Genomic DNA, 23,921 nt, shown 5'->3' with positions numbered 1-23,921 from the left:
AGATTTCAGGTTGTACTACAAAGCTGTGGTTATCAAGACAGTGTGGTACTGGCACAAAAACAGACACTTAGATCAATGGAACAGAATAGAGAATCCAGAAGTGGACCCTCAACTTTATGGTCAACTAATATTAGACAAACCAGGAAAGACTAACCACTGGAAAAAAAGTCTCTTCAATAAATGGTGCTGGGAAAATTGGACATCCATATGCAGAAGAATGAAACTAAACCACTCTCTTTCACCATACACAAAGATAAACTCAAAATGGATGAAAGATCTAAATGTGAGACAAGATTCCATCAAAATCCTAGGGGAGAACACAGGCAACACCCTTTTTGAACTCAGCCACAGTAACTTCTTGCAAGATACATCCACGAAGGCAATAGAAACAAAAGCAAAAATGAACTACTGGGATTTCATCAAGATAAGAAACTTTTGCACAGCAAAGGATACAGTCAACAAAACTAAAAGACAACCTACAGAATGGGAGAAGATTTTTGCAAATTACGTATCAGATAAAGGGCTAGTTTCCAAGATCTATAAAGAACTTCTTAAACTCAACACCAAAGAAACAAACAATCCAATCATGAAATGGGCAAAAGACATGAAGAGAAATCGCACAGAGGAAGACATAGACATGGCCAACACGCACATGAGAAAATGCTCTGCATCACTTGCCATCAGGGAAATACAAATCAAAACTACAATGAGATACCACCTCACACCAGTGAGAATGGGGAAAATTAACAAGGCAGGAAACAACAAATGTTGGAGAGGATGCAGAGAAAAGGGGACCCTCTTCCACTGTTGGTGGGAATGTGAAATGGTGCAGCCACTCTGGAAAACTGTGTGGAGGTTCCTCAAAGAGTTAAAAAAAGACCTGCTCTACAACCCAGCAATTGCACTGTTGGGGATTTACCCCAAAGATAGAGATGCAATGAAACGCCGGGACACCTGCACCCTGATGTTTATAGCAATAATGTCCACAATAGCCAAACTGTGGAAGGAGCCTCGGTGTCCATTGAAAGATGAATGGATAAAGAACATGTGGTTTATGTATACAATGGAATATTACTCAGCCATTAGAAATGACAAAAACCCACCATTGCTTCGACGTGGATGGAGTTTGAGGGTATTATGCTGAGTGAAGTAAGTCAATCGGAGAAGGACAAACATTATATGTTCTCATTCATTTGGGGAATATAAATAATAGTGAAAGGGAATAGAAGGGAAGGGAGAAGAAATGGGTAGGAAATATCAGAAAGGGAGACAGAACATAAAGACTCGTAACTGTGGGAAACGAAGTGGGGGTGGTGGAAGGGGAAGAGGGTGGGGGGTGGAGGTGAATGGGTCACAGGCACTGAGGGGGGCACTTGACGGGATGAGTACTGTTTTTTTACTGTATTTTGGCAAATTTAACACCAATAAAAATAAATTTATTATTTAAAAAAACCAGAGTGAGCACTACTAAAAGTCTAGTTACCATTAATCACCATACAACTGATCTTTTTCATCCACTTTGCCCACCCCTATTCCCCCTTCCTCTCTGTTAACCAACAATCTGTAGTCTGTATCTATGAGTTTGTTTTGTTTATTTGTTTTATTTTACATAGATTCCACATATGAATAAAATCATATAGTTATTTGTCATTCCCCATCTCACTTATCTCACTTAGCATAATACTTTTAGGTCCATCCCTGCTGCTGCAAATGAGAAGATTTTGGTTTTTTTTATGGCTTGGTAATATTCCACTGTGTGTATATATACCATATTTTCTCTATCCACTGATAATCATTTAGTTTTTTTCCAATTCTTGGCTATTGTAAATAATACTGCAATGAACACAGGGGTGCATATATTGTTTCAAATCAGTGGTGGGTTTTTGTTGTATTCTTTGAATAAATACCCAGAAGTGAAATAGCTGGATCATTTGATAGATCTAGTCTTATTTTTTTAAGGTTTATTTATTCATGAGAGACAGAGAGAGAGAGAGAGGCAGGGACATAGGCAGAGGGAGAAGCAGGCTCCCCACAGGAACCCGATGCATGACTCAATCCCCAGACCTGCGATCACGCCCTGAGCTGAAGGTAGACACTCAACCACTGAGCCACCCACGTATCCCTAGTCTTAAGCTTTGGAGCAATCTCCATGTTTGCCATAGTGATCGCACCAATCAACATTCCCAACAGTGTACAAAAGTTTCCTTTTCTCCACATACTCTCCAATACTTATTTTCTTTTTACCTCCTTGATGGCATAATTTGAAGCACAAGTTAATTATTATGTTCAATTTATCTATTTTCTGTTGTGTTGCTTGTGCTGTTGAACATTGACTAATCCAATGTCACAAAGATATTTACTGTTTTCTTCTTAGAGCTTACAGTTTTAGCTCTTACATTTAAGTCTATGATCTACTTTAATTTTTATATATAGTGTGAAGGAGTTTACATTCATTTTTTTTGCATGTGGATATCCAGTTTCCTCAGCATCATTTGTTGAAGAGCATCTTCTTTCCCCATTTAGTCATCTTGGCACCCTTTCTTAGAAATCAATTGTTCATAAATGTAATGGCTTTTTTCTGGACTCTCAGTTCTTTCCACTGATCGATATTTTCATCCTTATGCCAACACCACACACACCTTGATTAGTGTAGCTTTGGAAAAAGCTTTGCATTTGGGAAATTAGAGTCCTCCAATTGCTTTTTATTGCCAATTTTCCCTGGCTAGAACCTCCAGTACAATAGCAACTAGAAATTGTAGGAGCAGGCATTTTTGTCTCATATTTGATGTTAGCATTCAGTTTTTCACCAACATTTATGATTTTTTAACAGTGAGTTTTTTTGTAGATGGCCTCCATGAGATTGGGGAAGTTCCCTTGTATGCCTAGCAAATTAAGTGTTTTTATCATGAAAGGGTGTTGGATTTTGACAATTTTTTTCTTTGTCTATTGAAATGATCATGTTTTTTGTCCATATTCTATTACTATAGTATGTTACATTGATTCTGGATTCCATTAATCTTGCATTCCTGGGATAAATCCCACTTGGCTATAATGTACAATGTACAACCCTTTTAAAATGCTGGATTTTGTTTGCTAGTATTTTGTTGAGGATTTGTGTAATGTATCCATCAATCATCTATCAACAGATATTGCTCTTTAGTTTCCTTGTGATGTCTTTGCTTTTGATATCAGGATAATACTGATTTTTGAAATGAGTTGGAAAAAAACCCTCTTCTATTTTTTAGAAAATCTCGTGAAGTATTGGTATTCATCCTTCTTGAAATGCCTGGTAGAATTCAGTTGGTGAAACCATCTAGGCCTGGGCTTTTTCTTTGTGGGTAATTTTTGGATTAGTAATCTAATCTCTTTGCTTGTTATGGATCTATATTACTTGTCTATTTCTTAAGTCTGTTTCAGTAATTTGTATCTAAGAATTTGTCCCTTTCATCTAAGTTTTCTCATTTGTTGGCATATAGTTGTTCTGAGTCTTTTACCTCTTTTTTACTTCTGTAAAATTGGCAGTGATATCCCTTCATTTTTTTATTACTAATTTGAATCTTCATTATTTTGTTATTGGTCTAGTCTTAAATTTTTGATTTTGTTAATCTTCCCAAAGAACCAACTTGTGGCTTTGTAACTTTCTCCACTAATTTTGTATTTCATGAATTTACGCTCTAAGCTTTCTGCTAGCTTTTGATTCAATTTGCTCATATTTTTCTAGTTTCCTAAGGCAGAAATTTAGGTTACTGATTTGAGATGTTCCTTCTTTTAAATTATAGACATTTACAGCTATAAAATTCCCTTGAGTGATAGATTTAGCTGCATCCCATTCATTCATTTCTGTTTCATTCACCTCCAAATATTTTCTAGTCTCCCCTTGTGATTTCTTCTTTGACCCACATTTAAAGTGAGTTAATTTCCTTCTGAAGTTTCCATGTTTTCCTCCTCTAGTACTGATTTCTAGTATTTTTATCGTGGCCAGAGAACATGTTTTGTAGGACTTCAAATCTTTTAAAATTTATTGAGGCTTGCTCTTTGGCCTAGCATATGGTCTATCCTGAAGAATCTTCCATGTGCACTTGGGCAGAGTGTGTATTCTGTTTAAGTCTTCTATTTCTTTGATCTTCTACCTAGTTGTTCTATCCATTATTGAAAGGGGCTGTGAAATCTTCCACTATTATTTGTTGCATTGTCTATTTTTCCCTTCAATTCTGTTTTTGTTTCATCTATTTTGATAGGTTCTTGGGTGCATGTTTAAAATTGTCATATTTTCCTAAAAGATTGAATTTCTGATATTATGAAATATCTCTTTTATATTTAGTGGCATTTGTTTGTTTTAAAGTTTATTTTGTCTGATATTAGTATAGGCACTATCTTTGAATATGAAGTGCTTCTCCTATAGACAGGACACTTGTTGGATCAAGTTGGACCATGATTTTTATATTCAATCTGACCATCTCTGCCTTTTGACTTATTTCATATTTTATATTGTTACATCTTCCACTTTTTTTCTATATGCCTCTTTTTTTTCTATTCCTATTTTATTGTCTTCATCTTGTATTAAGTGGATCTGTTCCAGTGTAACATTTTGATCCCTTTAATATTTTAAGTATATTTCTTCAGGTACTTAGTTGTTGTTCTAGAGCTTACAATATCCATTCTTACCTCTCAGAATTTACTTCATATTTGCACTGATTTGTTCCAGTAAATTATAGAACCTATTCCTATATAGCTCCTTTCCATACCACCTTTTTGTACTACTGTTATATGTATTACATTTGTTATTCATATGCATATATATGTATATATATTAAACTCAACAATACATAGTTAAAACTATTAGTTTATATGATCTTATATCTTTCAAAAACACCTAAGGGCAGGTGTATATTCATAGATTTTTGTTAATTTTAATCATCATATATCCCATTTCTAGCTCCCTTCATTTATTCTTGTGTATTCTGGATATCATCTGGTTTCATTTCCAAGAATTACTTTCATTACTACAAGACTTTTTTTCCATTCCCAACAGAAGAATACATATTGCTACACAGGACTGCTTTCTAAGTCAACTTCAATGAAATTAAAAAAATTTCTTGCTCTCCTTGCATTTGGCGGCAGAATGTCTCATAGGAAATTCTCTGCTCCCAGACATGGGTCCCTGGACTTCTTGCCCTAGAAACACAGTAGCTGGCACCATGGGAAGGTGAAGAGCTTCCCCAAGGATGAATCTTCCAAACCTATCCACCTCACAGCCTTCCTGGGCTACAAGGCTGGCATGACTTACATTGTGTGAGAGGTCAACAGGCCAGGATCCAAAGTGAACAAGAAGGAAATTGTGGAGGATGTGACCATTGTGGAAACACCATCTATGGTCGTTATGGGCATCATGGGCTATGAAGAAACCCCTTGAGGCCTCTGTACTTTGAAGACCATCCTTGCTAAGCACATCCATGATGAGTGCAAAAAGCACTTCTATAACAACTGGCATAAGTTTAAGAAGGCCTTCAACCAAATAGGTAGGATGCAAGTGATAGGATGATGATGGCAAGCAGCAGCTAGAGAACGACTTCAACAGCATGAAGAAGTACTACCAAATCATCCACATCATCATCCACTCCCAGATGCCCCTGCTTCCTCTATTCCAAAAGAAAGCCCACCCCATGGAGATCCAGGTGAATAGAGGCACAGTGGTTGAAAAGCTGGACTGGGCCCTTAAGAACATGGAACAGCAGGTGCCTGTGAACCAAGTGTTTGGGCAAGATGAGTAGATGTCATTAGTGTTACCAAGGGCAAAGGTTACAAAGGTCACCAGCCACTGGCACATCAAGATACCCTGCAAGACCTACCAGAGACTGTGCATGGTGGGCTGTATTGGGGCATGGCATCCTGCCCAAGTGGCTCCATGGAATGGGCTGGACAGAAAAGCTACCATCACTGCACGGAGATCAACAAGAATATCTACAAGATTGGTCAGGGCTACCTCGTCAAGGATGGCAAACTAATCAAGAACAATGCTTCCACTGATTATGATGTCTGACAAGAGCATCAACCCTCTGAGTTGGCTTTGTCAACTACGGTGAAATGACCAATGACTTTGTCATGCTGAATGGCTGTTTAGTGAGAAACAAGAAACAAGTGTTTACTCTCCACAAGTCATTGTTGGTGCAGATCAAGTGGCAGGACATGGAGAAAATTGACCTTAAGTTCATTGACACCACCTCCAGGTTTGGCCATGACTGATTCCAGATTGTGGAGGATAAGAAAACATTCATGGGATCACTTATGAAAGACCAAACTGCAAATGAAGGAGCTTAATGTCAGAAGCAGATTGTACAACTGATGGGATCTCAATAATTATTTTCCAGTGGAAAATGTAAGTTCTTCTAAAAGAAAGAAGAAACATGCAATTATACTTTTATTAAGTATCACACAAGAAACTTTATTGGTGCTCTGTTTTATGTATTTGAATTACCGTCTGGTGTCACCTGCTTTTTGCCTGAATAATTTCCTTTGTATTTTTGTATTTCTTGTAATAAAGATTTACTAGTAATGCATTTTCTTTTAACTTCCATCTTTATCTCACCTTCATTTCTGATAGTTTTGGATATAATATTCTTGGTTGACAGTTTTTTAATTTCAGCAATTTGAATATGTGATCCCTTTGTCTTCTGGTTTTTACTTTTGTAGTATATTTTTTTATTGGAGTTTGATTTGCCAACATATAGTATAACACCCAGTGCTCATCCCGTCAAGTGCCCCCCTCAGTGCCCATCACCCAGTCACCTCCTGACCACCTCCCCTTCCACTACCCTTTGTTTGTTTCCCAGAGTTAGGAGTCTCTCATGCTTTTACTGTTTCTTATGAGAAACTTCACCTGCTAATCATATTGGGGTTTCCTTGTATGTGAGGAGTCATTTTTCTCTTATTGTTTTTACAATTTTCTACTTATCTTTAGCTTTGAACATCTGTTTTTTTCCTAATTGGTGTTTTTGGAGCTTTTTTGATGTGTAATGTTTTTCATCAAATTTAGATGTTTCCATCCATCTCTTTGAATATTTTTTTCTGCTCCTTTCCTCTCCTCTGCTACTTACTTTATGAATACATTGGTATTTGTAATGGTGTTCCACATTTCTCTTGAGGATATTTCTCATTTTTATCTCTGTTCTTCAGACTGCATTCTCTCCACTGGTCTATCTTCAAGTTTGTAGATTCTTTTCTTTGGCCAGCTCAAATACATTATTGAGCTCCTTTAGTAAATTTCTCATTTCAGTTACTGTACTTCTTAACTACAGAATTTCCATTTGGTTCTTTTAAAATGATTTATATTTCTTTATTGAAAAATCTTTGTATGCTACATCTACCATCTGGGCTCCTTAAGGCCGCATTTACTGCCTGTTTCTCCTGTGTATGCATGACACTGCTTCTTTGCATTTCTTATAATCTTTTGTTATAAGTGGACATTTTATAATAGTATCTTAAAGCAACTCTGGATAATGATCCTCCTCCTCCAAGGGCTCAGTATTTTCTTGGTTATTTCCCTTGCAGTGTGCAGCCTGTTGTTATCTATTTTATCTAGTCACCTAAGGGTTGTCTCTGGGTGGGCATAATGCACTTACTGGCAAGATTTTTACCCTTTACCAATGGATTTGTATGCGCTTAGAGGCTGCTTTATGTCAGGGAGTTTTCTTTTGACCCATATTCAGCCAAGAACTAGTAACTGGGAGGTTCCTTTTCTGTCCCAGGAGGGCACAGTTTTAGACATATACATAGTTTTCCAGACTGCCAAGGAGTGTGATTTTATTTTTATGCCTATATCCCTAATAGTCACCTCTAGATCAGAACACTTTATTGTTGTGTTTGGTCAAGTTCCTTGTACCAGCAAAGCTTTTGCTCTGTGTTCATGGGTCTGCATGTACTGGGAAATGCTTTTAAGTGTGCCACATGTTCTGCTCTAATTGTCCTGAGTAGGTGCCGACCAGCACATGTACACAGTCTTTCCAATCCCGAGAGTTGACTGTGCTCCCAGGAGGTCTCTTTTTGGTTCCCTCTTGATTTCTTTTTATTAAAATTCTGGCTGCTCTGCTGCTTTGCTTGTATCAGCTCTTCCTAATTGCTCTCCATCAAGATCTCCATTGTTTTGACAATGTCCATAGGGGCAGAGTTCACCATGCTGTTTCAAATGAAGTCAGTCCCCTGGACAGAGTGGTGGAATTCTTTGTCCTCATTGCATACCTTCCCACTTAAAAAGAACCTGTGCACCACTGAACTGACCCTGAAGGAAGGGGCCCAGAGTAAAACCTCCTGTTTAATTAGAACCTCCTGAGTGGGCACTGGAGCACGGTGTCAGTCCTTCTCAGTTTTCCTCTCCTTGAGTGAAACAACCAAACTTTGAGTCAGGTAGGGTGGAAAAAATCAAGGCCTCAGTATTCTCAGCCTACACAAAGAATAGAGCTTCCACTAAAAGAATGGGGCAGCCCCGGTGGCTCAGGGGTTTAGCGCTGCCTTTGGCCCGGGGTGGGATCCTGGAGACCTGGGATCGAGTCCCATGTTGGGCTCCCTGCATGGAGCCTGCTTCTGTCTGTGTCTCTGCCTCTTTCTCTATGTCTCAAATAAATAAATAAATAAATAAATAAATAAATAAATAAATAAATAAAATCTTAAAAAAAAAAAAGAATGTAGGCTAAAAGGTGGAAGGTTACCAGTCCTCTTGGCTGTGTCTGTGGAATAAATTTCTGCAATACAGAGTTTGGGGGGAAAGAAATACAAGGCAGCTGAAACCACAGATCCAGGATGGGAGGTGGGGAGAGGAGCCCTAATATCTTCACCACATCTGCCTAGAATAGTGTACCCAAGATAGAGCTTCTATAACACAGACTGGTTATGCTAGAGGATATGCCAGTAATTCTTGAAATGCCACAGACTCCTGCTATTCTGATATTTAATAGGTTTTCTTGAATCAATGTTTTTCCAATTGCTATATGCTCTTTGGACAATTTCTAAAGACTTTAAATTATTGTTTTAAAAACATAATTTCAAACAGTTGTTTTGGTGGAGAGGGTCTACTGAGCTCACTTCAACATTCTCGAAGTCTTAGCCTTCAATATATTTTAAACCTAACTTCTGAGCAGAAATATACAGCAAAAAGAGAAATGGAGTAGGTGTCAAGAGCCAGGGTTTTCATTCCAACTTGGTTCCTAGCAAGCTCAGTAACTTCTCCTGAAATTCAGTTTCCTTATGAGGAAACTGTATTAAAGACCTCTATATTCCTTCCAACTCTAAAAATCCTATGATTTTATGAAGTAGAAATGGAATAGAAAGTAATCAGTGAAAAACATTGTTGTGCAGCTGTGTGAGAACAGGAAATATAAAAACTATCCACTTCCTTTTTAAACCAAAATGTTCCAACTTTTTAATTAGAACAGGTGCTTCATTTCCAACTCTACTTAATCAAAATGCTAGTTTTGCATGCTTTGCAGTCAAAAATTTCTCTACCCCAAAGGTTTCCTCCCTAATCATTAGAACTGAAAAACTTGGGGCAACAGAGAGCTGCCTTTCACTGATTGGTCATCAAAAATGTGACAGCTAAATGAAAGTACCATAATTTCCTATCATTTTACCCATATTATGAACTCTGCAAGCGATTACTTTCTCTGAGGCAATTCCAAGTTTTCACCTTCTTTATTTTTTTAAAGATTTTATTTATTTATTCATGAGAGACATAGAGAGAAAGGCAGAGACATAGAGGGAAAAGCAGGCTCTTCGCAGGGAGCCTGATGCGGGACTCGATCCCTGGACTGGGATCACAATCTGCGCTAAAAGCAGACGTTCAACTGGTGAGACACCCAGGCGTCCCAAGTTTTCATCTTCTGCATAAGGATCTAAGGCCATACTTCCAGAGTGTCTACTAATTATCCATACTTACTCTGAAGGTGTGAAGGACAAAATATCAGTTCTACCTATGCAATGCAGAAAAAGAGTTGCTTCAATGGGCCACCCATTTCTAACAAACACATATTGTTTATTTAGTAATAATTATCTGCATAAATTGCTGTAACAATAAAAAAACTGTGGTAAAGAGCCTCCCTTGCTGAGTCATTTTGTCTTAACTAATCAGTTTTAACCAGCTTATTTGACTTAATATTGTCATTTATTATACAGTTTACATTCAAAATCTATATACTCAAAGCAGGGGGAAAGGGGATTTTCTATAATTTAAGAAAGCTGCCAATGCAACTATATTTAAAAGCTTTCAACAACAACAATCCACAACAGAATATCCAATGATAAAGGTACAAGGTATATATGAATTATGAATCTACATTGGCAAAAGTTGCTACTCACTGACACATCCTGCAATTAGGAAGGATGACAGTGAGATGACAATATAGACAGTGATTCGGGAACAAGAATTCATATAATCTTTAAATATCTTGTCCTTAAAGCAAAACTTATTTTTACTTATTATCTATTCATTTATGAGAGAAAGAGAGAGAGGGTGGGGGGGTTGGTGGGGGAAGGGCAGGAGAGAATCTTAAGCTGGTTAAACCAACTTATTTATGAGAGAGAGAGAGAGAGAGAGAGAGAGAGAATATGTGAACGTGCAAGGGTAGGGTGGGGGACAGGCAGAGGGAGTGAGAGAATCTTAAGCAGGTTCTATGCCCAGCTTAGAGCCTGATGCAGGGCTTGATCTCATGATTCTAAAATCATAATTGAACTGAAATCCAGAGTTGAGCGCTTAAGAGAGTGAGCCACCCAGGTGTCCCTCAAAACTTATTTTTAAACTAGCCATTTGTGCAAACTTATCTTTGTCAACATCTAAGGGAAAAGGCAAAATATTTATCTTAAGGTGTATAAAAGGTGCAAATCCCTGTAGAGGAAAAGTAAATGCATACTCCGAGTTTGTCCAAATGCCTAGGCCTCTTTATAATTCTCACAGCTGACCCTCAGACTTTATAACTGTTGAAAAATTTCCAAATCTGATCCCAAATTACCCTGGTTTCAATTTAATTTTTGTAAACTGGGATTCCTATAGAAAGAAAATATACAATCTTTAAAATGGATGAGAAAACCGTATCATCTTGCTCCATTTTCAGAGCCCATATTCTAAAACTGTAGCTTATTTATCCCAAACCATTAAAAAAAATTATGTTTCAACATTGATTTAAAAATTTATACTTTATAGCCTCTTATGTGAATATGTAATATTGTAATGTAAAATTATTATTATAATAAATGCCCCTTTTCTTGACATTTTCTTCTGAGTGAATCATCCTAGGTAGCTTTTCTTTCGTTTTGCCTATTGTTTTACTGTATCTTAATAAGAGAAAAATATTTAAGGCTTACTTAATGGCCCTTATAATTGTGTTTTTCAGGTAATTCAAGTTTTTATTAGCTGAAAATACTGGTTAATGACCACATGATCCAGTGGTCTAGAGACCACCTCTAATCATATGAAAATTATAAAATAAGTTTCTTCAAAAAGAAGCTATTCAAACTGGAAAAGAGAGGAGCTTCTCAGTGAACATATAACAACGTTTTATTAATTATTTAGCAGGTAAAACTTGTTTTGTTTGGGCTTTTCCTTGTTATGTCACACTTAAATGAACTCATTAAATTACTGAAAAAGGGAAAACCTTGTAATAAATTCTAACATGTCAACACTGATTAAAGTCCCAATCATCTAGAGTATATATATATATATATATATAATCTTCTCTTATTTACCTCAAGGTCATTAATAATTTTTAAGTGGTTGTTACTTTAAATACATATATGAACATGTGCATACACACATATATATGCATGCATACATTCCACTTAGTTGTTTCTTTATATAACTTCAGACAGGAAAAGCACTATAGTTAAGATGGAAATAGAAGAACAATTAACTTTTTAAGCTTTTTAGATCATTCCCAGTAGGACAACTGTCAAATTACATCAGGGTGTTAAGTGTTTAAAGAGAAAACTATAAATTTTGGTCCAAAATAAAAGCAGCAAATCATTTTGATGAAAAAATAAAATTCCCAACATTAGAGATGCTGGTTAATGATGAAGAACATTCTACATACATACATGAAAATTAAGGCTTTTCCTCCAAAAGATATACAATTGCAAATGCTTTAAAAAAACGAAAGAATTGCTATTATTAAAGTATGTGAGTGGGGAGAGAGGAGGAGAAACAATGAATTTTTACTGTCCTTTATTTTTAAAGAAATGGATACTTTCCATCTCAATTGTCAACATAAAGCAGATTTAAAAAACTATTAAAATTTGGAATCCAGTATAATTAATCTGGTTATAGATATCAAATGGCTATCAGGCCTCAAAAATAGAAATGGGGAAAAGTGAAATGGTAACAAAAACTATGCTTAGGGCACAACTAAGGCAGTAACAAGAAAATAATCTGGGGCTAAATACAGACCTCACATTAAATATTGTGAAAGATGTAAAACTCAAACTCCTTTTCAAATAAATCTCACCTAAAAGAAGGATTATAGAAAATGGGAATGTATGATTTTTTTTTAATAAAACAATTCTGCTTCAGTGCAAATGTGTAAAAAAAAATGTCTCATACAACTTAGCAGGAACAGTTTCCACAGCCTTTTACACTGTTGACAATTTCTTCTTGTAGTTTCTTCCTTTCCTCCTCTTTGGACACATTTTCTTTCTTTGCATCCCATGTGGGGTTACCATGGTTCTGCACACGGCTACTCTGTGTATGCCACATTTCTGAATAGATACTGCCAGGGTTTGCAAGCAAGCCATGGTGGGTACCACGTTCAGCTATCTTACCCTAAAAAGCAAAAGCAAGAGAAACAAAGAAAAAAGTCATATAACTAGCATAATAATTGAAAATACATAATTTCTAACTATGGACTCTGAAGGATTTGCATTCATTTAGTGCCTCTCCAAATTCCTCAACCATAGTACAAGTGGGAAAAAATGAGGTAGGAATGCTTTTTTTACTGTTAAACTATTAGTCCAGTGAACAAACAAAAAGCTGTGAAATCCCATATGCTGTAAAACATTTCACTTAAAAGAAATAAAATTTTAAAGTTTTATTTTTAATTTTGAAGGACAAAGGGTGAAAAATTTTAAAGGTGATAGTAACTGATAAATATTTAATCAAAAGCACTATTATCTATTAAAGGGACTTAAAAATAATACCCTGAAATCCTGACATATACTTTAAAATAAATTTTCTCCTGAAAAGCTTGCTTCTTTCAGTAGCTATTTTTGTTAACAATGGATATTAAAGTTAACTTTGGAGATGTGGTATAGATTCCAAACTCTTATCTACAATTAATTTGTCTCTTGACAGCTACTGCTTAACATGCTGGGAGACAAAAGGAATTTTGTTACTTTTACTGGTACTACCAGTTATAGGACTTTTACAAATACACCCTTAAGCAAAACAACTAAAATTTGTTTCCACATCTGAGTGGTTAAGGCTCCTCTTTCATTGCTAGCTAGGCAGCTTAAAAATGAACTATTTTGCTCAGCTATTTAATTCTTCTGGATTATGAAGAGTGTAGTTCTCAATCTTGGCATGTATGGACCACTTCATTGGCACAAAACTCCCCATGGATTACGTATTTCATATTTTTTTATTTAATACTGTCAAAAACAAAATAAAATCCTCAGTGAAAACTTCATCAAAAGCTACTAGAAAAAAAAGAATTACTTTTGTGGAAATACCAATGAAATAAATCACAAATAATTATCATCATTTAATATTATACTTATAATAATATTAATATTACTATAAGTACTCATTACTCACTCCAGATACTGAATCAGTCTTTTATTCAAATTAATTACATTTGAATTAATAAGTAGTAAAAATGTAAAAAATAGATTTTAAATTACTTTTATTTGTATTAAGCACAAATGTATAGATCTTAAAAACTTAAGATTAAAAAGCTTATAATAAAAAGGTCTTTTTCCTTCTCCTTCATGCTTGACTATCTCTTTCCTATTCTCAAATGCATAGCTATTTCTTCTGGTATTTACACATACATATATGTATTAGCACAAGTGTTAATATTTAGTGTTTTCCTTATTATGACCATGTAAAGCATTACCTGTTGAGTCAAGTAGGTACTAAAATTTTATATATTTTTTCTTTTGAAGACCATTTGAATGGTAAATGGTTCTCCAACCTTTTATTTTCAGGCTGGAGGTGTCCTTATGTCTAAAATGACTCTCTTGTAAGCAGCAGATAGATGGGTCTTGCTTTTTTATCCAGTCTGAAACCCTGCGCTTTTTCATGGGGTCATTAAGCCCATTCACGTTCAGAGTTACTACTGAAAGATATGAATTTAGTGTCATCATGATACCTACTCAGTCCCTGTTTTTGTGGATTGTTTCCTTGGACTTCCTCTTTCTCTTACAGAGTCCCCCTTAATATTTTTTGCAGAGCTGTTTAGGTGGCCACATATTCTTTCAGTTTCTGCCTATCTTGGAAGCTCTTTATGTCTCCTTCTGTTCTGAATGAGAACCTTGCTGGATATAGTATTCTTGGCTCCAAGTTCTTCTCATTTGGGACCCTGAATATATCCTTCCAGCCCTTTCTGGCCTGCCAGGTCTCGGTGGAGAGGTCTGCTGTTATCCTAATGCTTCTCCCCATAAAGGTAATGGATTCTTCTCTCTTGCTGCTTTAAGGATCTTCTCTTTATCTTTGGAATTTGCAAGTTTCACTATTAAATGTCGAGGTGTTGAAAGGTTTTTATTGATTTTAGGGGGGGATCTATCTCCTGGATCTGAATGCTTGTTTCCCTTCCCACTTTAGGGAAGTTCTCAGCTATGATTTGTTCAAATACATATTCTGGTCCTCTGTCCCTTTTGGCACCCTCGGGAACCCCAATTAAACGTAGGTTTTTCTTCCTCAGGCTGTCATTTATTTCCCTTAATCTATCCTCGTGGTCTTTTGTCTGTCTCTTTTTTTCCTCAGTTTCCCTCTTTGCCATCAACTTATCTTCTATGTCACTCACTCGTTCTTCTACCTCGTTAACCCTTGTCGTTAGGACCTCCAGTTTGGATTGCATCTCATTTGATTGATCTTTAATTTCTGCCTGATTAGATCTAAATTCTGCAGTCATGAAGTCTCTTGAGTCCTGTATGCTTATTTCTAGAGCCACCAGTAGCTGTATAATAGTGCTTCTGAATTGGCTTTCTGACATTGAATTGTAATCCAGATTTTGTAACTCTGTGGGAGAGAGGACTGTTTCTGATTCTTTCTTTTGAGGTCAGTTTTTCCTTCTAGTCATTTTGCTCAGTGTAGAGTGGCCAAAACAAGTTGTACTGGAAAAAGGAGAAAAATAGAGAGAAAAAAGGAAAAAAAAGGGGGGGGGGAACAAACAGAAAACAAAAAACAAGGGGGAATATCCTCTGATTCTATATACTGTAAATCCCTCCACTTCCCCTGGAACTTTCCAGTACTGATTGGTCAATAACTTGCTTTTCCCCTGTCCTTCCAGTGGGTCTTCTGAGGGAGGGGCCTACTGTGCTGATTCTCAGGTGTGTGCACCTGGGGGAGCTTCTCAGTCCCCTGCCAGGTGCACAGCTCAGTGGGAGCTGTTTATCCTGTGAGGCCCCTGCTCAGCCACAGGTACAAGGTGACACCAGGAGGAACAACAACAGTGGCGGCGGCCAGTTCTCTAGCCCTGGGGTCAGCTCCTGCAGTAACTACCGCAGCTTCCAGTCCGCAGGGGCCTGGATGCTCCACCGGCGGAGGGCGCTCATTTGCACAGTTCAGGGCCGGCAGGCAGCAGGAGCGTCCTTGCTGTCCTGTGTCCTCCCGGCCTCTGCCTGTCCCAGGGGGAGCGTCGGATCTTGGGCTGTCCCCCAGCGCCCTGGGCTCCAGGGCCTGCACCGCTAGAATCGCGTTCCCCAGGCGCAGCCCCCTCCACACGGAGCCGCCCCCCGGAGCTGCTCCCGCTGCTCCCGGGCCGAGGGGGCTCGCGCTCAAGCCCTTTAGGGAGCTCAGCTAGTGGTGTGTGGCGCACTCTCCCCTGGGGTGCAGTTCCTTTGTTAGTGCCCCTGGGAGCCTGAGGGCATCCCTGTCCCTCCTGGGATCCTGCCCGACTGAACTCTTCTCTCTGTAGCATTCCAGCTCTTTTTAAATCTCAGACCGAATTCGTAGGTTTTCAGGATGATTTGAAAGTGATCTAGGTAAGTTGGTGGGGACAGGTGACTTGGGGACACTACTCTTCTGCCATCTTGCCCTGCTTCCTATATATATTTTTTTTCTCATAAAAGTTTTAATTCTTCCTGGACTTAGTAATTGCCTTGTTTTTTCATTTTCTTAGTTTTCTATGTCACTATTGGCAATTCTCGCTAAACTTTCTTCCAGAATTATGAAGCCCATCTGAATATTATTTTTCTCATTATCATATTAGGTAATCTATTAGTTCAATCCCCTCATGATCAACTCCCCTTTGAGGTATTCTTCTTATAACTTTTAAGGTTGTTTTATTTATCTTCAACTCTGAAATTTTATGATAATGTGTTGTGATGTGTGTATGTTTTCCTTTCCATTCATCGTGCTGGGTACTTGGTAGACCCTTTCAATCTGGAAACTCATGCTTCTCCTTGTTTAGCAACTGCCACAGACACTTTTTCCCACTTCATCCTCTCTCTAAATTTACTTTTTGCTAATTCATTTGAGAATTAGTTACAGACATCATTACATTTCATTCCTAAATATTAGTATATATTTCCTAAAAACAAGAATACTTTCATACTGACTAGAATACAAATGTTATCACACCAAAGAAATTTATAAAACACATAGTCCATAGTCAGATTTCACCCACTGTCCCTTTATATACATATTTTTCCACCCAGAATCCAATCATGATCAGTACACTGAATTTATAAGTTTCCTAGTCTGTGTAGGTATGTGTGACACTGACACTTCTAAAATGTCCAGGTAGGTTTTTTTAAAGAATGCCATTAAGTTGTTTTGTTTAGTTGCTCCTGCTTATTAGATCCATGATAAACATTTTTGGTAGAAATACAATATAGGTGATGCGCCCTAGTGTGTCAGATCAGGTGGTACACAATGTTGCTTTGCACCAGAATTAATAATATTAAGTTTGATCATTTGGTTAAGGGAGTGTACCAGACTTCTCTATTTTAAGGATACTTTTTCTCTTTGAAATTAATAAGTAAAAGTCAATAGGTTACATTTTGAAACTGTGTAAATATCCCATTTCCCAATAATTTCTCACCATATAGTTTTAGCAACCAACGATGATTGTTACCTGCAGTCATTATTACAATGGTAGTTGCAAAATATGATTTTCAAAATTTTATCATTCCTTTTACAAGTGCTGACATCCTTCTTAAGGAAGAGCTTTCCCTTTCCCCATACTTTTGCATTGTTGTGAAATTATAGCATAATTTCTTACTAAACATGTTGTAATTCATAAGTATTATTATTGTTTTTTTATGTTCAAATTATCCTACATTGGGCCAGTGGGAGCCAACGCAAAATAGTTCTTGTGTCCTTGTGATAAGTATTCATTACTTTACTCACTCCAGATACTGAATCAGTCTTTTATTCAAAGAATTTTGGTTTCTTTTAGTGAGGAATAATATTTAGTACTCAAGATCTACATGCTAGTTATACTTATTACTATTGGGATTTCAATGCTTCCAGGCCTTTCTGGTGAAAAGTTAGGGACTTCTTTATAATCCTTATAATCTTGAATTCATACTGATAATTCTGTTCCAATGTAATGTCACAAGGTTGCTCCTATTTTTCTCCTGTTCCATATTTTTATCTGTTTTACAACATTGATATACTTATGCATATGCTCACACTTAAAATATACAAAAAAAAAACAGTTTAAAACAGTCTACTCCCATAGTACTACTAATAACAAAATTAGGTTCATATTTTGATTTATTTTTGTCCTTAATTCCACTAAGGGTAAATAATCAGAGTAACATGTTCAACAGTTACTCGGACTGTTTTCTTTCTGTATGCTTGTTATCAATTTGTTATGCAGTTAGTTTCACTTCCTTATGGTTGTAATCACCTTTTGTTTTTCCCCATCCCTGCTGATTTTCAAAACTTTTAATATATAAAAATATTATCATGGTTCAAAAATAAAAATAATATAAAAATAGAGGAGCTAAGGTGGTAGAGTAATAGGAGAACTGTAGGCTTGCTGCATGCCTCAAACACAGCTAGATAAGTATCAAATCATTCTGAATACCCAAGAAATCAATCTGAAGACTGACAGAACAAAGTACACAACTAGAGAGAGAGAGGAGGCCACATCGTAAAAGGTAGGAGATGCAGAAACCTGGTTTGGGGGAGAAATGGATCTTAGGTGCTGTAGAGGTGAAGGAGCCCAGGTAGCAGAGGGAGGCAAGAGAGAGGAGCACACAGGGAATCACACAATGAATACACTTCCCAAACACATTAACTGAGAAAACAAGAGGGGGTGATTTTCGTGAGTTTTTTTTTAGCCAGCAGGGCTTGAAGACTGGAGTTTTAGAGGTCCCTGGCATAGCTGGTACAGAGCCCTGAGGGTGCTGCAGTTCTCCCATAGAGAAGGCAGGAAGGTAAACCAGGGGCAGATGGCATTATCTGAGATCTCCTGAGATGCACTGGGAAAAATGGCTCCCCCTTTCTGGAGTGCATCTGAGATGGGTACCATTGCCTCTTTGGGGGCAAAGGAGCCAGTGGGCAATATTTTCCTTCCCTCACCCCTCAGAATAGGTACAGAGACACCTGCTGAGGATAGTGAAACCAGACATTGGCTGCTTAGTGAGCTTTGCTCCAAATTCCACACTCCTGAGCTCTGGTGAGACTGCCCTTCTGTCTTAAGCCTGTACCACCCTCAGCACAGCAAAACCCTCCCCCAGACCAGCACAGGTCCCCACCACACCAGGTCGCTAAAACTCAGCCAGCCTCACTGGAGAAGAGACCAACATGCACTGTACTGCAACAGGCAGGCAAGCAACCCAGACATAGACAGTGAGAAAACAATGATCTAAAAAACACTTAGGGTGCATAAAGGGACTTTATTTGCTCCTCTGGGAGTGCTTCCCTGACATTCATGAGCACGAACTTCCCTCTCTCGGGAAAAGGAACTGGCAGGTGCCACTTCCTTCCACTGCCCTCCACCATAAATTAACTTCAATAAATAGAAGAGTGCCAACACAGGCTGCTTAATTGCTTACACCAACCCTGCCTCTCTTCACTCTACTGGTTTTGCTTTCCTGAGGCAAGTGTGCCTGAGAACTAACACAGCAGGCTCCTCCTCCCAAAGACCAGCACAAACCCCCATAGGCATCATGTCTACTGACCACAGACTTCTGCAAAGCTTCAGCCCTAGTGTAAATGGCATCAGGTCTCTTTTTAAAAAGCAGACCAGAACACAACTAGTTAAAACCAGTCAGACTCTGGCCAAGGTCCAGACACTACCCATTGTAGGCAAGGAGAAACTGCAGAGTACTGATTTGAGGCATAGAGCAGCCATAACACAGCAGCAGAGTGCATATAGCACACCAGAGACACTTAATGAAGTCCCATGCCCTGGACATTGTATGATCTTTTCTACATAAAGTCATTACTATCAAGAGCAGGAAGCATAACAGACTTTTGTAACACATAAAAGAATACAGAGACCTAGACAAAATGCCAAGACAGACAAATTCAGGACAAATGAAAGAACAAGAAAAGGTCATGGTCAAGGATCTAAACAAAATAGATGTAAGTAATATGCTTGATTCAGAAATTAAAGCAACAATCATAAGGATACTAGCTGGGATTGAGAAAACCATAGGAGACCAGGGAGATCCTTAACACTGAGATAAAAGAGCTTTAAAATAACCAGGGCAAAATGAAAAATGCAATAACTGAGATTCAAAACTGACTGGATGCCATGACCACAAGGAAGGAAGAAGCAGAGGAATGAATAAATGATACAGAAGATACAATTATGGAAAATAAGGGAACTAATATAAAGGAGGGAAAAATCTAGGACGAAAAAGTAGACTTAAGGAACTCAGTGACTCCATGAAACATAATTACATTTGTATCCAAAGAAGAAGTCCCAGAAGAAGAGAGAAAAGGGGAAGGTTTTTTGATGGGAGAACTCCTATCAAATTCAACAAAAGCAGGCCAACACCAAGACATACTGTAGCTAAATTCACACAAAAAACAAAACAAAACAAAAAAAAAACCCAAAACAAAAAAACAGAGATACAGAAAAAATCCTAAAAGTAGCAAGACAAAAGGAGTTCCTAACTTAAGAGGGAAAATAAACTGTATTAGCAGCAGACCTATCCACAGAAACTTAGCAGTCCAAAGGAAAGTGGCATGATATATTCAACATGCTGAATGGGAAAAATATGCAGGTAAGAATACTCTATCCAACAAGGCTGTCATTCAGAATAGAAAGGGTTTCACAGACAAACAGAAATAAAGGATTTCATGACCACTAAACCAGCCTTGCAAAAAATATTAAAGAGGACTCACTAAGTGGGAAATAAGACTAAAACTAACAAAGACGAGAAGGTAATATAGGGGGAACTGGGTAGTTCAGTTGGTTAACTGTTTGCCTTCAGGTCAGGTTATGATTCTGAAGTCCTGGGATTGAGCAATGCATCTGGCTCCCTGCTCAGTGAGGAGTCTGTTTTTCCCTCTGCCACTCCTCCTGCTCATGCTCTCTCATTCTCTCTTAATAAATAAATCTTTATTTAAAAAAACACACAGAAAAACTCCAGAAACAATGACAAAACAAGTAATAAAATGGCACTAAATTGATATCTAACAATAATTACTCTGAATGTAAATCAAATGACATGGTGTCAAAATGGATAAAAAACACAAAAAATCCATCTATATGCTGCCTACAGGAGACTCATTTTAGACCTAAAGACATCTGCAGATTGAAAGTGAGTGGATGGAGAAATAATTACCATGCAAGTGGACATCAAAAAAAGCCAGAGTAGCAATACTTATATCAGACCAACTAGATTTTAAACCAAAGACTGGAACAAGAGATGAAGAAGGGTATTATATAATAAAGAAAGGGGTCTATCAAAGAAGATCTTCCCCACCTTGGGAGCACTTAAATATGTAACACAATTAATATCAAACATAAAGGAACTCATCGATAATAATACAAAAACAGTAGGGCCTGCTTACACGAAGGGACAGATCATCTAAGCAAAAATCAACAAGAAAACAATGTTTTTTTTTTTTTAAATTTTATTTATTTATTTATTTATGATAGTCACAGAGAGAGAGAGAGAGAGAGAGAGAGAGGCAGAGACACAGGCAGAGGGAGAAGCAGGCTCCATGCACCGGGAGCCCGACGTGGGATTCGATCCCGGGTCTCCAGGATCACGCCCTGGACCAAAGGCAGGCGCCAAACCGCTGCACCACCCAGGGATCCCCAGAAAACAATGTTTTTGAGTGACACACTGGACCAAATGGATTTAACAGATATATTCAGAACATTTCACCCTAATCAGCAGAATACACATTCTTTACAAGTACTTGTAAGACATTCTCCAGAATAGATCACATACTGGTCACAAATCAAGCCTCAACAAGTACTGAAAGAATGAAATCATACCATACATACTTTCTGACCACAACACTATGAAATTTCAAACCAACCACAAGATAAAATTTGAGAAAGACTGCAAGTACATGGAAGGTAAACAACATGCTACAAAACAATGAATGAGTCAACAAGAAAATAAAATAAATTAGGTAAAAACAAAGAAACAAATGAAAACACGACAGTTCATAACATTTGGGATGCAGCAAAACAGGACATAAGAGGGAGTATGTAGCAATATAGGCCTATCTCAAGAAGAAAAATCTCAAATATGCAACCTAACCTTACACCTAAAGGAACTAGAAAAATAACAACAAATGAAGCCTAACATCAGTAGAAGAAGGGAAATGGTAAGATTAGAGCAAAAATAAATGATACAGAAATTAAAAAAAAAAAACAGTAGAAGAGATCAATGAAGCCAGGAGCGGTTCTCTGAAAAAATTAATAAAATTGATAACTCCTTAGTCAAACCTACAAAAATGAAAGAGAAAGGATCCAAATAAATAAAATAACAAACAACAGAGAACTCACAACATCACAAAAATACAGACAAGTATACGATAATATTATGAAAAAATTTTTTTATTATGAAAAATTGTATGCCAACAAATTAGGCAATCTGGAAGAAATGGATAAATTTCTAGAAACATATAAAATACCAAAACTGAAACAGGAAGAAACATAAACTTTGAACAGACAGACAAACAGTGAAGACATTGAGTCAGTAATCAAAAATCTGCCAACAAACAAAAGTCCAGAGCCAGATGGCTTCACAAGGGAATTCTATCAAACCTTTAAAAAAGAGTTAATACCTATTCTTCAACTATTCCAAAAAAAGAGAAATGGAAGGAAAATTTCCAAACTCATTCTACAAGGCCAGCATTACTCTGATTCCAAAACCAAAGATTTCATCAAAAAAGAGAACTACAAGTCAGTATCTCTGATGAACATGGATGCAAAAATTCTCAACAAAATACTAGCAAATTGAAAACAACAGTACAGGAAAGGAATTATTTACCATGATCAAGTGGGATTTATTCCTGGGCTGCAGGGATTGTTCAATATTCAAAAGCCAATCAATGTGATACACCACATTAATAACAAAAAGATAATAACCATATGATCCTGTCAACAGATGCAGAAAAAGCATTTGACAACATACAACATCCATTCTTGATTTAAAACCCTCAACAACTGAGGGCAAGAAGGAACATACCTCAACATCATAAAGCCCATATGTTAAAGATCAACAGCTAATATCATGAACCATGGGTAAAAATTGAGAGCTTTTCCTCTACCATCAGGAACAAGACAGGGATGTCCATTCTCACCAATTTTATTTAACATAGTATTGGATGTCCTGGCCTCAGCAATCAGACAATGAAAAGAAACAAAAGGCATCCAAATCAGCAAAGAAGGAGTCAAACTTTCACTATTCACAGATGACAGAATACTCTAAGCAAAGACTCCAACAAAAAACTGCTAAAAATTCATAAACGAATTCTGTCCAGTCGCAGGATACAAAATCAATGTACAGAATTCTGTTGTATTTCTATACACCTATAATGAAGCAGTAAAAAATAATCATGAAATCAATCCCATTTACAATTGCAACAAAAACCATAAGAATGAATGGAACCAAAGAAGTAAAAGATCTGTACTCTGAAAACCAGAAAACACTGATGAAATAAATTGAGGATTACACAGAAAGGGAAAAACATTCCATGCTCATGGATTGGAAGAACAAATATTATTGGAACATCTATACTACCCAAAGCAATCTACCCATTTAATGCAATCCCTATCAAAAAACCAACAGCATTTTTCACAGAGCTAGAACAAATTATCTTAAAATTTGTATGGAACCTCAAAAGACCCTGAATACCCAAAATAACATTGAAAAAGAAAAACAAAGCTGGAGTCATCACAATTCCAGACTTCAAGTTATATTACAAAGCTATAGCAATCAAGACAGTATAGTACTGGCACAAAACAGACACACAGATCAACAGAACAGGACAGAAAACCCAGAAATGGATCCACAAGTATAGGTGAACAAATCATGTTGGGAAAACTAGACAGCTACATGCAAAAGAATGAATCTGGACCACTTTCTTATACCATACACAAAAATAAATTCAAAATAGATGAAGACCTAAATGTTAGATAGGAAACCATCAAAATCCCAGAGGAAAATACAGAGTAACCACTGTGACATCAGTTGTAGCCACATCTTTCTCAGTATGTCTCCAGAGGCAAGGGAAACAGAAGCAAAAACAAACTATTGGGACTTTTCAAGATAAAAAGCTTCTGCACAATGAAGGA

General features: G+C 37.2%; 1 protein-coding gene and 1 pseudogene across 6 annotated transcripts in view; one reads left to right on the top strand and one right to left on the bottom strand.

Moving 5' to 3' along the window:
• The first annotated feature begins 5,122 nt into the window (after positions 1-5,122).
• On the top strand, positions 5,123-6,318 carry LOC140627931 (large ribosomal subunit protein uL3-like; annotated as a pseudogene).
• A 5,203-nt stretch (positions 6,319-11,521) lies between these two features.
• ABCB7 (ATP binding cassette subfamily B member 7) overlaps positions 11,522-23,921 on the bottom strand; it is a 170,754-nt gene continuing 158,354 nt past the window's right edge. For all 6 annotated transcript variants that reach the window (XM_072816569.1, XM_072816573.1, XM_072816571.1 and 3 more), the window contains one exon: positions 11,522-12,796. In XM_072816569.1, coding sequence (XP_072672670.1) covers positions 12,581-12,796 — 216 coding nt within the window. In that variant the 3' untranslated portion in view covers positions 11,522-12,580. The remainder of the gene's footprint in view (positions 12,797-23,921) is intronic.

This window comes from Canis lupus, chromosome X (genome assembly GCF_048164855.1).
Source record: "Canis lupus baileyi chromosome X, mCanLup2.hap1, whole genome shotgun sequence".
Classification (NCBI taxonomy): domain Eukaryota; kingdom Metazoa; phylum Chordata; class Mammalia; order Carnivora; family Canidae; genus Canis; species Canis lupus.
Note: the sequence above shows the minus strand (reverse complement) of the source record. Positions and strands in the feature narration are given on the sequence as shown.